General features: G+C 44.9%; 1 protein-coding gene across 1 annotated transcript in view; it reads left to right on the plus strand.

The window, feature by feature from the left end:
* Nucleotides 1-518: 518 nt before the first annotated feature.
* Nucleotides 519-17,366, plus strand: part of NOBOX (NOBOX oogenesis homeobox) — a 41,200-nt gene continuing 24,352 nt past the window's right edge. The window contains exons 1-3 of the mRNA XM_077455092.1: nt 519-571; nt 10,777-11,274; nt 15,633-15,739. Of these exons, the coding sequence (XP_077311218.1) occupies nt 520-571; nt 10,777-11,274; nt 15,633-15,739 (657 nt within the window). The 5' untranslated portion in view covers nt 519. The remainder of the gene's footprint in view (nt 572-10,776; nt 11,275-15,632; nt 15,740-17,366) is intronic.

The following is a 17,366-nucleotide window of genomic DNA, read 5'->3' on the forward strand; positions in this document are numbered from 1 at the left end:
GCTTAAATGTGAATGAGACCCATATAAATAACTCATACAGCTCAAGTGTTAATGGTCCCCTATAAATGATTCCTATATTTAACGTGCAGCTGGGGCCACTTTAAATGACTCATGCAGCTCAAGTATGACTGTGGCCCCTAGGAATGACTCTTCTGTTCTTTTTACAATATTGCATCTCTCCCCCCCATCTCCTTATTGCCTTCTCCACCTGATTTCCCCCATTTAGGTTCCTCCAGCCACCTGTGATTCACCCCCAGCTAACTGGATCAAACCACTGCAGGCAGAGTGGGGGGGATTAAACCCCCATTCTTCGTTATTATCCTACCAGTTTTTCTACTTATAAAAATGTTCTTATCAACAAACAAACATTGAATGTTTTTAGAAACAAAATAAAATTGATCAAATGATGGAAGGAGTTGTCCTCCCCCAGGAGAGAATGGATCAGTCCATGAGAACCTCACCAGAAAATAAGGAAAAGAAACTAAAGAAAAAAGTGGAGAGAGATAGAGAAGGAGAGGAATGGAGGCAGAAGGAGGAGTGCATGTGGAGGAAGACAAGGCCTGTCCATTGGGTAATCAATGAAATGTCTAATTATCTGCTTCATTAACCTAAATCATTGGAGGGATTAAGAGTAATATTCATTTAATAAGAGCCCATTGAGGACTAGCCTATCAAACTGCATCAATCCCAATATTGAGTAATATGCTCAGTTATCTCTTTATTGGTAGTGTGTGCTAATTACAAATCAGAGCAATGAGGCTAATGAGGGTTATGGGGCCATGGTACAAATAATGCTTTATGATTTGGCTTTCGCTTGTCCTCCAACCTTCTGGGATTCTTGGTGGCATTCAAAATTATTAACAAATTGAATAGGGAGAAATTGTTTGAAGATTCCTTTTACTTAAGTCCATTGTTGTGGCCGTGTTACACCCGTATTTAGGTATTAAATACCTATGAGTTTTACACCCATATTTAGGTCCGGTTTATCATTTTTCAATGAATATATACGCTGTATTCTGGTAGGGGAGCTGGGGCGTCATTTGCTCTTAAAGGCACCCCAAGGACACCAGCCAATGCACGCGCACTCAATCTCATCACATTGCATAGTAATGTAGTGTGTTGTAGTGGCGTGCGATTTTAAAAAAAGGAAAAAAAAGGAACGCACTTATTTTGTGTGATTTTTTTTTTTTTTTTTTTTTTTTTTTTTTTTTTTTCTGCTATGGGGCCAGCCATTGAAATAAATGGGATGCCCTAAATATGACACATCTAATTTGTACAAAAATGCCGGTGCATGTACTTTTTTGAGCAACACTACACTCCGATGTGAGTGGGCAACATTAAATATAATGGAAATTCTGGTGGGTGTTAAAGAGCTTTTGGTGAGGCTTCATCTCTCTAAGATGTGAATGGGACCAAGTGTACCATAAAATATGGTCGCAGCCCCTCACACCTAAACCGCTTCCAAGTCTGTACACCTGCTGTGCCCATTTTATAGGGGTTTCCACCATCCCGTGTTGAACTCCCGGGTCTCTACACATGCTGTGCCAATTATGAGTGGTTTCCACCATCCCTGTGTTGAGCTCCCGGGTCTCTACACTTTCTGTGCCCATTATGAGTGGTTTCCACCATCCCTGTGTTGAGCTCCTGGGTCTGTACACATGCTGTGCCCATTATGAGGAGTTCCCACCATCCTGGTGCTGAGTTTCCCAGTCTGTACACGTGCTGTGCCCATTATGAGGGGTTCCTGGGTATGTACACCTGCTGTGCCCATTATGAGTGGTTTCCACCATTCCTGTGCTGAGCTTCTGGGTCTGTACACATGCTGTGCCCATTATGAGGAGTTCCCACCATCCTAGTCCTGAGTTCCCCAGTCTGTACACGTGCTGTGCCCATTATGAGGGGTTCCTGGGTATGTACACCTGCTGTGCCCATTATAAGTGGTTTCCACCATTCCTGTGCTGAGCTCCTGGGTCTGTACACATGCTGTGCACATTATGAGGGTTCCCCAGTCTGTACACCTGCTCTGCCCATTATGAGGAGTTCCCACCATCCGTGAGCTGAGTTCCTGGGTCTGTATACCTGCTGTGCTCATTATGAGGAGTTCCCGGGTTTGTACACCTGCTGTGTCCATTATGAGAGGTTCCCACCATCCCTGTGCTGAGCTCCTGCGTCTGTACACCTGTTGTGCCCATTATAAGGGGTTCCTACCATCCCTGCTAAAGTTTTGTTTTTAATAACACTAACCCTGTTAACAATATACAATGTGTGAATACAGTGGGGGTTATTTATGAAAGGCAAATCCACTTTGCACTACAAGTGCAAAGTGCACTTGAAATTGCACTGAAAGTGCACTTGGATGTGCATTCGTTGTAGATCGAGGGGGACATGCAAGGAAGATAAAAAAAACAGCATTTTAGTTTGCACATGATTGGATGATAAAATCAGCAGAGCTTCCCCTCATTTCAGATCTACCTCTCAGATTTATAACAACTGCACTTCCAAGTGCACTTTGCACTTGTAGTGCAAAGTGGATTTGCCTCTTGTAAATAACCCCCATTGTGTGTTAAGGCAGTTCATTTATTACAAAGACACACACCTTTAGCATATTTTTTGCCAATATAGCGCACGTGCTGTACTGTGTGTTGCCAGGTTCTGTACAAGCGCTCTCGGGTGCCTTTTTGTATGAATGACAAGTCGGCACATGCTGTATCCTGCGTTGCGATAATCTGCACACTTTACCACACCTAACTGCAATGCACCAGTGTAAATGTGTCCTTATGAAGAAGGTAGAAGCAGCAACTGGAACATCCAAAGCTCTCAATTGGACAAGAGCAGAGCCAGGAATTTTGACCAGGAGATCCCCCTGTTGGAGTATCCCAGATCTAGAAGCCTCAGGCGGGGTTCACACCTAATACTGATGCAGCTCTCAGCCCTAATTTTTGGCTTAATTCAGACCTGAAATGGACCAAAAGATGCACAGGACCTCTGTGAAAATTCGCACTGGAGCCACAGTGAAGATATGTGAACCGGCTCCATAGAGAGCCTGTCTAAATCTCCTGCTGTTGCGAATTGGATGCGGTGAATCTGCAGATTCACCACATCCAATTCGCAATAGTATGAACTCAGCCATAAGCCTCGTACACACAATCGGATTTTCTGATGGGAAATGTTTGACAGGCTGTTGGCGGAAAATCCGACCGTTTGTACACTCCATCGGACAATTGTCGGATTTTCCGCGGACAAATATTGGATGGCAGGTTTTTAAATTTTCCACTGACAAATGTCTGTTGTCAGATTGTCGGATTGCTCGGAAGCAAGGACAAGCCAGAAGCGGTCGGTCTTGTAAACTAGCGTTCGTAATAGAGAATTAACATTCGTGACGCGGCAAATTATGAAATCTCCAAATGCAGCGCACAATTCTCTTTTTCTTTAATGGGATAATAATGAAGCTGCTTTGCTGATGGAGTTATTACAAACAAATTTTCAAAGGCTTTTTTTTTCTAGTGATATCAAGAATAATATCATTATGCTTTATTTTTTTTTTTATTTATTTTTTTTGGGCAAGTTACCACTACACCATTATCCCGTAGTTTTTAAGATCAAAAATACAACAATGTTGGTGTCCCTTGTCAATTTTACATTGTATTTTTTTTTTTTTTTATGTAACTGCCTACTCCCAAACTGTCATTTGAAGTAAAACACATAGCCAAATATTATTCTACACAATTTTTTTTATTGTACATTAAAAAAAAAGAAAACAAATAAAATTAGACATGCTACCTGCCAATAGAATTTAACCAAAAAAATGCATTCTATGCATCCAAAAATATACCAAATCAAATCATTATTATTCAGCCAAAAAATAAAATCCTCATGCATGTGTCCTGCTTCTTAATATAGGGGGTCAACAATGCCAAGAGTTGGTGAAAGCAGGGCTCCGTCATCTGCAGATAATTCTGAAAATCATCTGGATTCTTCTCCTGGAGCTCCCGCAGCAAAGGCATATGACATAATTGGTCACGATTAATAAAGCAACCAATTTTTGGTCCAAGAACTCCTCCTCCTTCTGTTCATGGACTGGACTTTGGTCAAAGTAATAACTCCAAGGCCAATAAAATACTACGTGATCTCCTCCGATTTCGCAACATGTCTGGTTGACAAACGGCCGTTCAGAAACTAAATGAAACGCACTAAATGAAAAGTGCGAATCAACACTTATCAATAAACGCGAAAATAGCAGAAGGAGCCCAAAGGGTGATGCTAAAGAGCTAAAAAAACACTTAGTACGTCACCACATTCGTGTTTGTTGGCCGACAATTCCTTGCCGTTTGTATACAAGACAAAATCCAGGAACACACCTTTGGACAAAAGACGAAGTTTTGTCTGCGGAAAATCCGATCATGTGCACGAGGCTTAAAGTTTAGATGTGCAGGTAAATTGCCACGCCTCTGAAAAGCAATCCAAATTTGAATTGCTTTTCAGAGGTGTTTGACAGGCGGTTAGGAGGCATTATGTCAGCTCCTCACTGCCTGTTATAAAGGATACATTCACCTTTAGCAACATGTTATACTTGTATTTAGGTTGTAGCATGTTGCTGTGCACCAGCTCCCCTGAAGCTGCTGTGATATTTAAAATCAGCGCAACTGTGCACTTTAGCAGGTTGTGTTTGGCAGCGGTACCATCCACTGAATGCAACATACTTTTTATTTTTGACCCAGCTGTGGAGCAAAGTATTGCGGCCGTGGCATGTGTATAGTCCTTTGTGTCTGCACAACTTTTTTAGGTGAGCTGCAAAACCATGGCTCGGCCACTTGCTTTTACTACCCTCTGATCGTCTGTGTAAACGAGCCCTACCTGTGTCACTTGTTTCTTGGATAAATGTCCCCCTATGTGTGTTGGGGAGAAAAGGAATTAAAAATATATAATAGCATACAGCACTGCAGTGCTGGCTTAATAACATTGAAGCGCGCTGCCAGCCTAATCATGCTGTTAGGGGCTCTTAGTTCCAGTTCACACGGTAGCAATGCAGTTTGGATGCATTCCACATACTTTTCTGCATGCGCATTTGTGATGTGTTTCTGGTGTGTTTTTGATGCAGTCCAATGCATTTTTTTTCTTAACCTTAACCACTTTCAGACCGGACCATTTTGCTGGTAAATGACCAGAGGTCTTTTTACACTTTGGCACTGCGCTGCTTTAACTGGTAATTGCGCGGTCATGCAATGTTGTACCCAAACAAAATTTGCGTCCTTTTCTTCCCACAAATAGAGCTTTCTTTTGATGGTATTTGATTGCCTCTGCGATTTTTATTTTTTGCGATATAAACGTAAAAAGACCGCAAATTTTGAAAAAAAATGATATTTTCTACTTTTTGTTATTAGAAAAATCCAATAAACTCAATTTTAGTCATACATTTAGGCCAAAATGTATTCAGCCACATGTCTTTGGTAAAAAAAAAGTCAATAATTGTATATTTATTGGTTTGCGCAAAAGTTGTCACATCTACAAACTAAGGTACGTTTTCTGGAATTTACGCAGCTTTTAGTTTACGACTGCCTATCTCATTTCTTGAGGTGCTAAAATGACAGGGCAGTACAAAACCCCCCCAAATGACCCCATTTTGGAAAGTAGACCCCCTAAGGAAATTGATAAGAGGCATGTTGAGCCCATTGAATATTTTATTTTTTTGCCTCAAGCGATTGAATAATGACAAAAAAAAAATTTTTTTTTTTTTTTTTACACAAAGTTGTCACTAAATGATATATTGCTCACACATGCTATGGGCGTATGTGAAATGACACCCCAAAATAAATTCTGCTGCTTCTCCTGAGTACGGGGATACCACATATGTGGGACTTTTTGGGAGCCTAGCCGCGTACAGGGCCCCGAAAACCAAGCACCGCCTTCAGGCTTTCTAAGGGCGTAAATTTTTGATTTCACGCCTCACTACCTATTACAGTTTTGAAGGCCATAAAATGCCAAGATGGCACAAAACCCCCACAAATGACCCCATTTTAGAAAGTAGACACCCCAAGCTATTTGCTGAGAGGCATGTTGAGTCCATGGAATATTTTATATTTTGCCACAAGTTGCGGGAAAATTACAAACTTTTTTTTTTTTTTTTTTTTTTTTCACAAAGTTGTCACTAAATGATATATTGCTCATGCATGCCATGGGCATATGTGAAATGACACCCCAAAATAAATTCTGCTGCTTCTCCTGAGTACGGGGATACCACATATGTGGGACTTTTTGGGAGCCTAGCCGCGTACGGGGCCCCGAAAACCAAGCACCGCCTTCAGGCTTTCTAAGGGCGTAATTTTTTGAGTTCACTTCTCACTACCTATTACAGTTTTGAAGGCCATAAAATGCCAAGATGGCACAAAACCCCCACAAATGACCCCATTTTAGAAAGTAGACACCCCAAGCTATTTGCTGAGAGGCATGTTGAGTCCATGGAATATTTTATATTTTGCCACAAGTTGCGGGAAAATTACAAACTTTTTTTTTTTTTCACAAAGTTGTCACTAAATGATATATTGCTCACGCATGCCATGGGCATATGTGAAATGACACCCCAAAATAAATTCTGCTGCTTCTCCTGAGTACGGGGATACCACATATGTGGGACTTTTTGGGAGCCTAGCCGCGTACGGGGCCCCAAAAACCAAGCACCGCCTTCAGGCTTTCTAAGGGCGTTACAGTTTTGAAGGCCATAAAATGCCAAGATGGCACAAACCCCCCCCCCCAAATGACCCCATTTTAGAAAGTAGACACCCCTAAATTTAGGGGTACACTAGTGAGACTAGGTAATAAATGGCGGGTGCCCTGAAACTATAAAAAAATAACTAACCAACCAGCGTCACCTGTAACAGTTATATGGTGATCACTGGTGAAAGGGTTAACTAGGGGGCAATCAGGGGGCTTTATGCGGTAGTATATGGGGGTCCCTGGCGCTATAAAAAGCTGCGGCGAACCTAAATACCTACCTGCCTAACTAGCGTCACCTGTGACACTAATACAGCGATCAGAAAAACGATCGCTTATTAGGCTGGGTTCACACTGGAGCGATGCGGGAACGCCACGAATGCGCGGCGGGTTCCCGCATCGCATGCCTCCCGGCGGCAGTTCACACTGCCCTATGCGAACTGCTGGGAGTGTCAGTGAAATGTTAATGACACCCCCAGATCAGTTCGCATATCGCAGTGCGATCTGCAAACTTGGATCGCATGGTGTGAACACCCATGCGATCCGATTCTGCTGCGGACCAAAAAAAGGGTCCCGTGCGAGTTTGCGGCGGGTGCGGCGGGTGCGACACGAATTCAGCCATACTATCTGTATAGCTGAACTCGAATCGCACAGAGATCGGATGTGATTTGCACTGCAGTGCGGTGCGAATCACATCCGTTCTCATAAACCGCTGCAATGTGAACCCAGCCTTAGTGACACTGGCGACGGGGGGTGATCACGGGGTTAAACCTTTATTGGGGGGGTTAGGGGGGTACCTTAGAACTAAAGGGGGCTAACCCTAACTGCCCTAACAGTTATTAGTCACAAATGACACCTGCCGGGTGATCAGGGGGTTAAACCTTTATTAGGTAATAAATGGCGGGTGCCCTGAAACTATAAAAAAATAACTAACCAACCAGCGTCACCTGTAACAGTTATATGGTGATCACTGGTGAAAGGGTTAACTAGGGGGCAATCAGGGGGCTTTATGCGGTAGTATATGGGGGTCCCTAGCGCTATAAAAAGCTGCGGCGAACCTAAATACCTACCTGCCTAACTAGCGTCACCTGTGACACTAATACGGCGATCAGAAAAATGATCGCTTATTAGGCTGGGTTCACACTGGAGCGATGCGGAAACGCCGCGAATCCGCGGCGGGTTCCCGCATCGCATGCCTCCCGGCGGCAGTTCACACTGCCCTATGCGAACTGCTGGGAGTGTCAGTGAAATGTTACTGACACCCCCAGATCAGTTCGCATATCGCAGTGCGATCTGCAAACTCGGATCGCATGGTGTGAACACCCATGCGATCCGATTCTGCTGCGGGCCAAAAAAAGGGTCCCGTGCGAATTTGCGGCGGGTGCGGCGGGTGCGGCGGGTGCGGCGAATGGCTGAACTCGAATCGCACAGAGATCGGATGTGATTTGCACTGCAGTGCGGTGCGAATCACATTCGTTCTCATAAACCGCTGCAATGTGAACCCAGCCTTAGTGACACTGGCGACGGGGGGTGATCACGGGGTTAAACCTTTATTGGGGGGGTTAGGGGGGTACATTAGAACTAAAGGGGGCTAACCCTAACTGCCCTAACAGTTATTACAGTCACAAATGACACCAATGCAAAAAAAAAAAAAAAAAAAAATGACATTGGTGTCACTGTGACTGGGGGGCAGGGGTAATTGGGGGGGTGATCGGGGGGTAAAGGGGGGGTGTGAGTGTGCCTGGCATGTTCTACTGTGTGTGGGATGTGTTGGTGCAACTCACTGATCCGCTCTCCTCCGTGTCGGAACGAAAAATACCGACACGGAGGAGAGAATACATCACTTCCTCTCCTGTGTTTACATTACAGGAGAGGAAGTGATGTCACCGGGGATTTCCATTCGTCGGGAGCGATCGCGAGGGGGTGGCCATGAATGAATGGCCGTCCCCTCGTCCGGGATCGCTCCCGAACGAAAACCGACCGCCGCAGGCACCGGGCGGGGGCCCGATCGGGCCCCCGACCCGCGGGAGGCAAATCACGTACATGTATGTGCTTATGCCTGCCCGTGCCATTCTGCCGACGTACATCGGCGTGCGGCGGTCGGCAAGTGGTTAAATAAGGACATGTGCGTTTGACAGCGTTCCAGTACAGCCCAGTACATGAAAAATGCAGCATGTTAGGGCCAGTTCACACCACATGCAGTCCAGTGCGTTTTTTTTTTTTTGCATCACAAACGCATAGAAAGTAGGTTATATGGTATTCAAGGCATAGTTCACACCAGTGCCTGCAGGTCCAGTGTGTCTACTTTTTTTTTTTTTTCTGGAACTGCAAGCACTAGTGCAAACTATTAAACTATGCCTTGAAAACCATATAACCTACTTTCTATACGTTTTTGATGCAGAAAAAAATGCACTGGACTGCATGTGGTGTGAACTGGCCCTAACATGCTGCATTTTTCCTGCACTGGACTGTACTGGAACGCTGTCAAACGCATGAAAAACACACTGGAATGCACATGTCTTTATTTAAGGTTAAGAAAAAAGAGGGGGGGGGGGGGGGGGAATGCACTGAAATGCATCAAAAAACGTGTTAAAAAAAAATGCAGAAAAGCATCTGGAATGCATCCGGACTGCATGCCCCCCCAATTCTTGATTTAGGAAGAGCATGCGGAAATGTAGAAACCATCACACAGTTGTGTATAAAAATAAACAATCTCAAAACATAATCAATTGTATATACCGTATATACTCGAGTATAGGTCGATCCGAATATAAGCCGAGGCCCCTAATTTACCACAAAAAAAATGGGAAAACTTATTGACTCGTGTATAAGCCGAGGGTGAGACATGCAGCAGCTACTGTTACAGCTTAAAAGAGTGGAAAAGAGGGTCAACAATGCCCATCTGCAGCTGCATACCTCCCTGTGTCCATCCCTGTGTCCATTGCAGCCTACCTGCGTCCTGTGCATGCCTCTGTGTGCCATTTTGCACCGATCTGCATGTATAAAAAACATACAGCGACCATGCCAGGATCGCCGCACCTCTCCTCCTCGTCTGTGACAGACGGCGGCCATTCCACTGTTCAAAAGCCGCGCCTCCGTCTGTGATAGGCGGAACACTAATTTTCCCAGCAGTCAGTGTTCCGCCTATCACAGACATCCTCTCATCCTCGTCCGTAGTATGAGGATGAGCGGATGTCCGTGATAGGCGGACCACTGACTGCTGGGAAATTGAGTGTTCCGCCTATCACAGACAGGGAGGCGTGGCTTTTGAATAGTGGAATGGCCGCCGTCTGTCTGCACGACACGCAGATCGGGTAGGCAGACGGCGGTGACTCGAGTATAAGCCGAGGGGGGCACTTTCAGCCTAAAAAAAGGGGCTGAAAATCTCGGCTTATACTCGAGTATATACGGTACATCACGGGAAGACCATTGATCTGCACCTTCATGCCTCAGTTCAGCCCCTAATCCCTGCACCTTCACGCCTCTGGACAGCCCCCAATCCCTGCACCTTCACGCCTCTGGACAGCCCCCAATCCCTGCACCTTCACGCCTCTGGACAGCCCCCAATCCCTGCACCTTCACGCCTCTGGACAGCCCCCAATCCCTGCACCTTCACGCCTCTGGACAGCCCCCAATCCCTGCACCTTCACGCCTCTGGACAGCCCCCAATCCCTGCACCTTCACGCCTCTGGACAGCCCCCAATCCCTGCACCTTCACGCCTCTGGACAGCCCCCAATCCCTGCACCTTCACGCCTCTGGATAGCCCCCAATCCCTGCACCTTCACGCCTCTGATCACCTCATTTACCCAATGCATTCACCTTCACAATTTAGAATCACTCCAATGTTCTCCAGACCCCAAATGGGCCTAAACCTTTTACCTTTAAAACATACAGTAGATCAGTCCCAAACACCTTCAGAATGGAAGGATGTTACATGCTTTCTGCAGGTTGAGGGGGAAGAGTATAGGTTAGTTTCTTCTACACACTGTCTGCAGTACAAAAGAAATGAGCTTGTTTTGGAGGTGGTCGAGCTAAATAATGTTTTAACATTGTCTTCCCCCTTCCAGTTTCCAAGGAGGAACCCTCTTTATTGTGTACAGAGCAGGAAGGTGAAGAAGAGATTCCAGAGTATAACACAGTGATTGTGTCTGGCCCGAATGATGAACTGGAGACCCCGGAAACGACAGAGTTCATTATTAATCCCCCAGAGAACCCGGTACACAATACAGGGCAGTGCCAGCTCAATTTAGTGGCAGTTTGTGGACCCATGCCTGAACCTTCGGGAGGATGTTATACCACCTACAGTGCAGAGTCTGCCCAGGGACCTGGGTTCTTCACTACGGGAGGACAGTTCCAGCCTGTGAACCTAAAAATGGTGGGCGCCTTCCCCCAAGCTGCACCACTGCCACGGCGCTCTGCCCGCTGTGTCACCTCCTGCCGCCTGCCAGCCTTTATATATGACACGGGACCAGAAGGAGTAACTCAGAGGGTGAAGACCCAGGCTGAAAACCCAGAGGAGGTGGCAGCTCCTAGCCGGAAGAAGAGCCGAACCCTTTACAACATTGGTAAGCACCTACCTTTATCATTTTCACATCCCAATATTTATTGGAATAACAACCTATGCTAAAATGTTGTGTTAAAGGTTTTGTAGGACTGGACAATAGACAGAACAGAATTCTGAAATTCTTGCCTTTCCTGGGGGGGATGTGTTGTAGGCTCTTATCAGTTCTGCTCACCTGCCTGGTTATTTGGGCAAATTACAGGTGCATCTCAAAAAATTTGATTATTAAAAAGTTAATTTTATTTCAGTAATTCAATTCAAAAAGTGAAACTCGTATATTACATAGATTCATTACACACAGTGTGATATATTTCGGGCATTTTTTTTTTCTTTTAATTTTGATTATGGCTTACTGAATTTTGGGTTTTCACTAGCTGTAGCTCAGAAAATTTGAATATTACATATGGCAGGGGTTGACAAATTTGCTTGGAATCTAGGAGTCAGCTGAAAAAGTTAGGAGCCAGGTCCGTGACGGCGATCTGGACCTGTCCCTGGCCTGACATGGAGATGAGTGAGGAGAAGATAGCGCCTCCAGCCCCCCACCTGTCTCCAAGTCATTGCCCATAGCTCTTAGAGGGGCATTTTATTTATTTTATTTTTTTTCAAATGACAAAAAAATTTAAATTGCATTTTAGTGTAAATATGAGATCCGAGGTCTCTCTGACCCCAGATCTCATATATAAGAGGACCTGTCATGCGTTTTTCTATTACAAGGGATTTTTACATTCCGTGTAATAGTGACACACATTTTTTTATTTATTTTTTAAAAGCGCCCTGTCCCGCCAAGCTTGCGTGCAGAAGCGAACGCATATATGAAAGCGGTGTTCAAACCACACATGTGAGGTATCGCTGCGATCGATAGAGTGAGAGCAATAATTCTAGACCTCCTCTGTAACTTAAAATATGCAACCTGTAGAATTTTTTAACCGTCGCCTACGGAGATTTTAAAGGGTAAAAGTTTGACGCCATTCCATGAGCGGGCGCAATTTTGAAGCATGACATGTTGGGTGTCGATTTTACTCGGCGTAACATTATCTTTCACAATATAAAAAAAAAATTGGGCTAACTTTACTGTTGTCTTGTTTTTTTTTTTTTTTTTTTTTTTTTTTTTTTTTATTAAATGAATTATTTTTCCCCAAAAAAGTGTGCTTGTAAGTCCGCTGTGCAAATACGGTGTGACAGACAGTATTGCAACGACCACCATTTTATTCTCTAGGGTGTTAGAATAAAAAATATATATAATGTTTAGGGGTTCTAAGTAAAGGGAAGGAGATAGGCTGGCAGGCAGGGGAAGCTCCATTAGCATTGCTGGTTGTCATTCCAACGGCCACCACAAGAGGGCGCCAGATTCCAGAAGGAACCATAGGATCGCAGAAGGCCTCAAAGCCGGGGGCTCAATTACCGGCCGCCGGCGGCACGGCCTGACGCGATCACGCCGGGGCGGTCCGCGGAGACAGGATACCCCCAGCTGTGCTGCCCCAGGTCGCTAATTCTAGTCGCAAATGCGACCTGGCGCCCGGGTTTTGTCGAGCCCTGACATATGGGCAGTATAAAAAAAAAAAGGATTTTTAATACAGAAATGTTGGCTTATTGAAAAGTATGTCCATGTACAGTATAGTATGCACTCAATTTGTCACGGCTTCTTTTGTGTGAATTACTGCATCAATGTGGTGTGGGGTGGCATAAAGGCGATCGGCCTGGGGCACTGCTGAGATATTATGGAAGCCCAGGTTGCTTTTGATAGTGACCTTCAGCTTGTCTGCATTGTTGGGTGTGGTGTCTCTTATCGTCCTCTTGACAATACCCCACAGATTCTCTATGGGGTTTAGGTCTGATGAGTCTCGATTTCAGCTGCGACATTCAGATGGTAGGGTTAGAATTTGGTGTAAACAATATGAAATGTGTAATGGTGTGGGGAATATTTTCTTTGCGCACTTTGGGCAACTTAATACCAATTGAGCATCAGGTGTCTACCACCCAAGGAAACGTTGCAGCTTCATCAATTAAGCATCATTTAAACACCACGGCCTACCTGAGTATTGTTGCTGACCATGTCTATACCTTTAACATACCTTCCAACTTTTTGAAATGGGAATGAGGGACACCTATCAGCAATAGTATACAGACATAGGACACACACCTTGACCTGCCCCCTTAAAGGAGAATGGTTAAACCAAGGTGCTTTTTATTTATTTATTTTTATTTATTTTTTTACCACTACTGTTCCTTTTATGTTGGCTTTTGGAATTTTACAAAAACTACCGGTATTTAGAAATCAGGTGAAAGGTTTAGTGCTGAAAAACACTTTTTTAAAGATAAAAAGTGCATTTTATATACGTCTATATAGATCAGACCAAAATGAGGGACAAATGAGGTGGAATGAGGGACATTTCTCCAAATTGGAGACAGTCCCTCGATATCAGGGACAGTTGGGAGCTATGCCTTTATGACTACAGTGTACCCATCTTCTGATGGTTCCTTCCAGCAGGATAATGCACCATGTCACAAAGCTCAAATCATCTCACCACTGGTTTCTTGAACATGACAATGAGGTCACTGTACTCCAATGGCCTCCACAGTCACCAGATCTCAATCCAATAGAGCACCTTTGGGATATGGTGGAATGGGAGATCCACATCATGGCTGTGCAGCTGACAAATCCGCAGCAACTGTGTGATGCTATCATGTCACTATGGATCAAAATCTCTGCGGAATGTTTTCAACAACTTGTTGAATCTATGCCATGAAGAATGAAGACAGTTCTGAAGCCAAAAGGGAGTCCAACCCGGTACTAGCAAGGGGTACCTAATAAAGTGGTCGGTGAATGTGTGTGTGTGTTTTGTATCTATTTACACATATAGTGCTATGACGTTATTCCTGTGGCCGAGGGCATGCTTCCATGACAGCCTGGGCTCATAGGAAGTGGGTTGAATGCTTGTCATTGAACCTGGAAAATTGGTGACATCCAGTGGCAGATAGGATAGGAAAAGAGATATCACTGCTCCATGTAGGTCAGACAAAAGTAGAAAACCTCTCCTTCAGTTTATAAGCCCAGGTGCTGGCAAAGCATATAGCAATCAAAAATTGGAAGAAGTTCTGGACAGCCGCACTCCAAAGAAATTTTTGCCTTTTATTCAAGAGTCATCAAAAATACATGCTAAGGCAGAACGGACAAAAGAGCTTACGCGTTTCACACTACAAACAGTGCTTAATGCAAAATGCGTAAGCTCTTTTGTCCCTTCTGCTGTGGCATGTATTCTTGATGACGTTCTTCTTTTTATTTTTTTTTATTTTTATAAAAGGCAAACATTTATTAGTAATGCGGCTGTCCAGAACTTCCGATTTTTGATTAGTGCCAGATAGGACTTATTGCAGCGAATCGCATCAGATTGAAAGTGAGTATTGCAGAAGCAGCTTTTTTACGTTTGGTTTTGCTGCTCTTGTCTTGGGTTAAGGTTTTCTGAAAACAGATGAGGGAAATTAAGATTATTCTTTATCTCAAAAATGTCAGGCAAAATTAGAACATTTAGTCTAAACTCCAGGATTTTGGTCAAATTTCCTCATTTTGGCAGATATGCTTTTTAAGGCCTCGTTCACACGGGGCGTACTATAGCATACACCTGCGCGAGGGCCATTGTTGGAGCCCTTTCACACTGAGGTGCTTTGCAGGCACTAAAAGCGTTAAATAGCGCCTGCAAAGCGCCCTGAAACTGCGCATCCATTTACTCCAGTGTAAAAGCCCACTGGAGCGGTGCGCTGGCAGGGCGTCACAAAAAGTCCTGCCAGCAGCTTCTTTGGAGAGGTGAACCCACCGCTCCTGAAGCACCCCTGTCCATTAAAAACAATGGGGCAATGCTGCTATAGCGCCGGCAAAGCAGTGTTTTGCGGATGGATTTAACCCCTTTTTGCCCACTATCGGGGGTTAAAACCGTCCTGCTAGTGGCCGAATAGCGCAGCTAAAATGACAGTAAAAATGACGCCGGGGCAGCTCAGTGTGAAAGGGCAAGAGGACACACAAGAATTTAATTCATCTCCCATGAAGGCTGTCCCATTGATGTCAATACAGACACAGCCACTGCTCCCAAATAGACATCTGTGTGCGGCCCCAAACACACACTCTCTGTATTCGGGGGGGCTCTACACCTGCATAGATGTCAAATTGGGAGCAGTGACTGTGTCTGTGCTTGCTGCATCCAAATTGACATCAATGGGTCTGCCTGCTCGGAAATGCACAGACTATGGCTCTTGCACTGGCCTGCACTGCAGTATGCCCGTGTGAAGGAGGTCTTAATACAGTGAATATTATTCTGTGAATGCTCCATTGAATCTTTTACAGATATGCTTCCCTGTCTATTGTTCCAGACCAGCTGCAAGAACTGGAGGCATTGTTTATGGAAGATCATTATCCAGACAATGAAAAGAGGAAAGAGATTGCAGAGGTTATCGGGGTGACGCCACAAAGGATTATGGTATCTTCCTTTTTTAGAAAAAAAAAAAAGGGATCAACAAATGCAGTTATGTGGCAATGCACGTTTAATATACTTGTATCTCAATAGGGGTTTTCTCCCAGAAAGTTTAAAGCAGAACTTTAATATCTCTCAGACTTGAGCATAACTGAGGGTCGTAGACAAATTTAGAGAGCTATCATACGGTACCATTATCTCTCAGCTGGTCTGGCGATACTGTATGAATGTAAGTCCATGAAGTGTCCTTCAACTGAGCCTCCAGGCTCCTTCAGAGAAACCAGCCTTGTGCATGGCCTTCTCCTGAAGAGTCCTCCCCTGGATGCTTCTCCAGTTGGTGGGCCTCTCCTTAGATGAGACGGCACCAGACCACCCTTGAATCCTCAGGCCTCAATATCCAATCAGGCCTGTCCCCGCAGTTACTTCGCCTCGGGCTATCCAGCCCTAAGACTTGGAATTGTATGAATCCGCACCCCAGGCCAGGAAGGCCATGGGCGCTGGTCAGGAGGACCAGGACCAAACAGACAGAAAATATTTTCTGGACCAGAACCCCGTAACACGTGATGTCAGTACCTTACATACTACCTCCCAGAGTGCACAGCAAGAGAACACTCCCACTGGGCTGGTTCAGAGAAAACGAGGCACTCAATATGCCCAGCTAAACTGCGTTCTACCACTTGCCGGCGGTGACAGCGACACCTGCAGCCAAGGAGAACTCAGTGCAATCCAGCCAGACTGGTACTGAAACCATAATTTAGCAAAATTAGCCCTAAAACCCAACTGTGGTTTCGGCAATATTAATTTTCAAAAACATATCGCGCATGCTCGTCAGGAGCCGGCGCTACATATATATATAATGTGTAGCATGTAGTTGCCACTAGTAACAGACAATCCACCAATTCACCCCGCTGCCAGACTCCCATACATCACTTGCAGAGACAATGAACAGTCTTTTGCTGGTTTTGTTTTTGTTTATGGGGGGGGGGGGGGGTAAAACTTGGGGGGGAAAATGGTATATGGGATGACCATAGGATAGTTCAATTGCCATCTTATTTTAAAGATTACACATGATGTGCATTTATAATTGCCATGATCTTCCTCCTGCATCACTATGCAGACTGTTGCTCTTCCTCTGCTTAACTCCCGCAGACTGTTACTTCCAAGAATTCCCCATTCATTACCATGTAAAGAATGAGGACATCACTCTTGACCGTGTAAGAGTAATGTTCCCGGAACTTCTTTCCTTCTGCAAATAACTTGTCCTGAAGTGAAGTAATGTCACATCCTCTTCTGTGAACAAGAAGGACCCACTCTGAACAAGTATTTAAGCAGGCTCTGGTTGCTCGCTACTACTAAGCCTGAGGACTGAAGCACCTCTCCCTCGGAGGCCTAGTAGTTTAAAAGCATTCCCAGCCAGCCCATCTCGCAAATCCTGTGCCCTCAGGCCACATCGATTTGACACATATCCCCACAGTCTGGGACTCCTCATCATTCACTGTGTAAATGACAAAGACATTGCCAATGACCGTGTAGAGGCAAAGTTCTTTCACAGCTCTCCCTGGGCCTCCTCCTGTGATCAACGCACCCCCCCCCAGATGGGGGGAGGGGTGCGCCGATCACAGGAGGAGGCTGC

This window comes from Lithobates pipiens, unplaced genomic scaffold (genome assembly GCF_037356315.1).
Source record: "Lithobates pipiens isolate NorthernLeopardFrog02 unplaced genomic scaffold, aLitPip1_a1.2 Scaffold_25, whole genome shotgun sequence".
NCBI classification, from domain to species: Eukaryota; Metazoa; Chordata; class Amphibia; order Anura; family Ranidae; genus Lithobates; species Lithobates pipiens.